The following is a 1924-nucleotide window of genomic DNA, read 5'->3' on the forward strand; positions in this document are numbered from 1 at the left end:
CTGGCAGCTGGCCCGACACGGGCACGGGGCGGGTTTGGGAATGCTGCTGGAGCCGCCCAAACATATTTCATAATCATGGGGAGCACAGGGCCCTTTTGCCCCCTGTGCTGCCCTGTCCTGTGGGGAGGCCCCAGGGAGCGAGTGGCCAAGAGTCCCATGCCCTCGTCAGCGCTGGGCTGCAGGAGGGTTTGGGGTGAGGCCTGATCCTCCTGCGTCACAGGTGTCCGACAGCCCGGTGGGCACAGCGTCTGCTGGAGCAGGGCTGAGTGGGATCTGGCCACCATGACCTTGCAGGGAACTGGGAGGACATGGAGCGGTGACTCTGGAACCTGTCATGCCCTGTGGCTTGTCTTCCTCCCACCTCACTGTAGTTCAGGTCTGGGTGGAGATTTGGGACTGGGTTGGTGCAGGTGGCCCTGGTCCCTCTCATTCGCTGTGTCCTGGCTTGGGGGTGCAGCGTGGAAGCATGACTCCACAGCACCGTCCCCAGCAGGAGATGTGGTCAAATCCTATCTCCTCCTCCTTCCTCCCGTGGCTCTGCCTTGGCCTCTGCAGCATCCCCCCATGAGCTGAGGTCTTGCACTCCCACAGGAGATGAGAAGAGTGTGTGCCAAGAGGAAGAGTGTGGCAGGTTCTGTGTCTGTGCTGGGCTTAGGGTGGGCAGCCAGTGGTGGCTGATCCAGTGGCTGCCATGTCACTCCTGGTTTTGTCTCCCACAGGGACAAAACCCCTTTGACCTGGAGTTCAACCAGTCCAACCACCTGGAGCCCGTCTTCAACTTTGAGTGCCCACCCCGTCCTGGTGAGCTGTCAACGCTGCAGGTGGCCTCCATGGGGCACCATCCCAGTGGTCTCCTCCCATTCCAGCCCTTGGGATGTTGGCCCATTGCCATCCCCCAAAGACTTTGTGGGGCTGTCCTGGGGTGGCAGTGCTGGGGGAGCAGAGAGCATATGGGGTGTCTGATGCTGGTGACTTTGCTGTGGTGCAGACATGCCTTCAAGTCAACCTATTGACATCCCCGATGCCAAGAAAAGGAACAAGAAGAAGAAGCGCTGCAGAGCCACCGACAGCTTTTCTGGCAGGTTCGAAGGTTAGTGGTGCTGCTCAGAGACCCAAGGGTAGCCCCAGCATGGGGTAGAGCTGGGGCCCTCCCAGTGTCCCTAGGCTCAGGGACAGTGGTAATGTCCCTTGTGGTGGGGCTGATGGCTCAGGTGACCTCTCCCCTGCCAGATGTTTACCAGCTGCAGGAGGAGGTGCTGGGAGAAGGGGCCCACGCCAGAGTCCAGTCCTGCGTGAACCTCATCACCAACAAGGAGTATGCAGTGAAGGTAAAGCTCCATCTCCTTGCCACCTCCTGCCTCAGTGTCCCTTTCTGCGCTCCTCATCAGGGGCTGTCCCAGCTCCAGAGCCATCTGGTGCTGGCCCAGGACAATGGTTTCATGGGCTAGAGGGTCAAGAGTGTGGTAGGGCCGGGCCATGCAGGTGGCACGCAGTTCTCCGCCACCGCCCAGCTCCAGAACTTCGGTCACCCTCCTTAGCCACGCTCCTCTCCCTGCCAATTAGGGCAGACAGGAGACTAAATTAACTCTTGCAACATGTCTGGGAACTTGGGGCAAGCAGGGGCATGTAGTGCTGGCAGGGTGGCCACCTCCTGCTTGCCCCAGAGAGGTCTCTGTGCCCCTGTGAGCATGAGGGTGCTGGAGGGGTTTGGGGTGAGCCACCTGCTTTTGGAGTCAGGGATGGTGGTCTTGTAGCCCTGCACCCTGCAGGCTCCCAGCTGTGGCACAAGGGAGCTGGGATGGGCCCTGTGTTGAAATGCAGCCAAATGCTAGGGCAACTTGGCTTCCCCCAGGGGGACCTTTGGGTGCTTCAGTGAGGAAATTGAGGCAGTAGGAGGGGCTGTGTGGCAGTGGGGTACTCTGTG

At 60.2% G+C, this 1924-nt stretch overlaps 1 protein-coding gene across 1 annotated transcript in view; it reads left to right on the plus strand.

The window, feature by feature from the left end:
• Window positions 1–719: 719 nt before the first annotated feature.
• Window positions 720–1924, plus strand: part of LOC103808759 (MAP kinase-interacting serine/threonine-protein kinase 2-like) — a gene marked incomplete at both ends in the record, with an annotated part of 3469 nt that continues 2264 nt past the window's right edge. The window contains 3 exons of the mRNA XM_009081563.1: window positions 720–801; window positions 989–1090; window positions 1231–1328. Coding sequence (XP_009079811.1) covers window positions 720–801; window positions 989–1090; window positions 1231–1328 — 282 coding nt within the window. The remainder of the gene's footprint in view (window positions 802–988; window positions 1091–1230; window positions 1329–1924) is intronic.

This window comes from Acanthisitta chloris, unplaced genomic scaffold (assembly GCF_000695815.1).
Source record: "Acanthisitta chloris isolate BGI_N310 unplaced genomic scaffold, ASM69581v1 scaffold11029, whole genome shotgun sequence".
NCBI lineage: Eukaryota > Metazoa > Chordata > Aves > Passeriformes > Acanthisittidae > Acanthisitta > Acanthisitta chloris.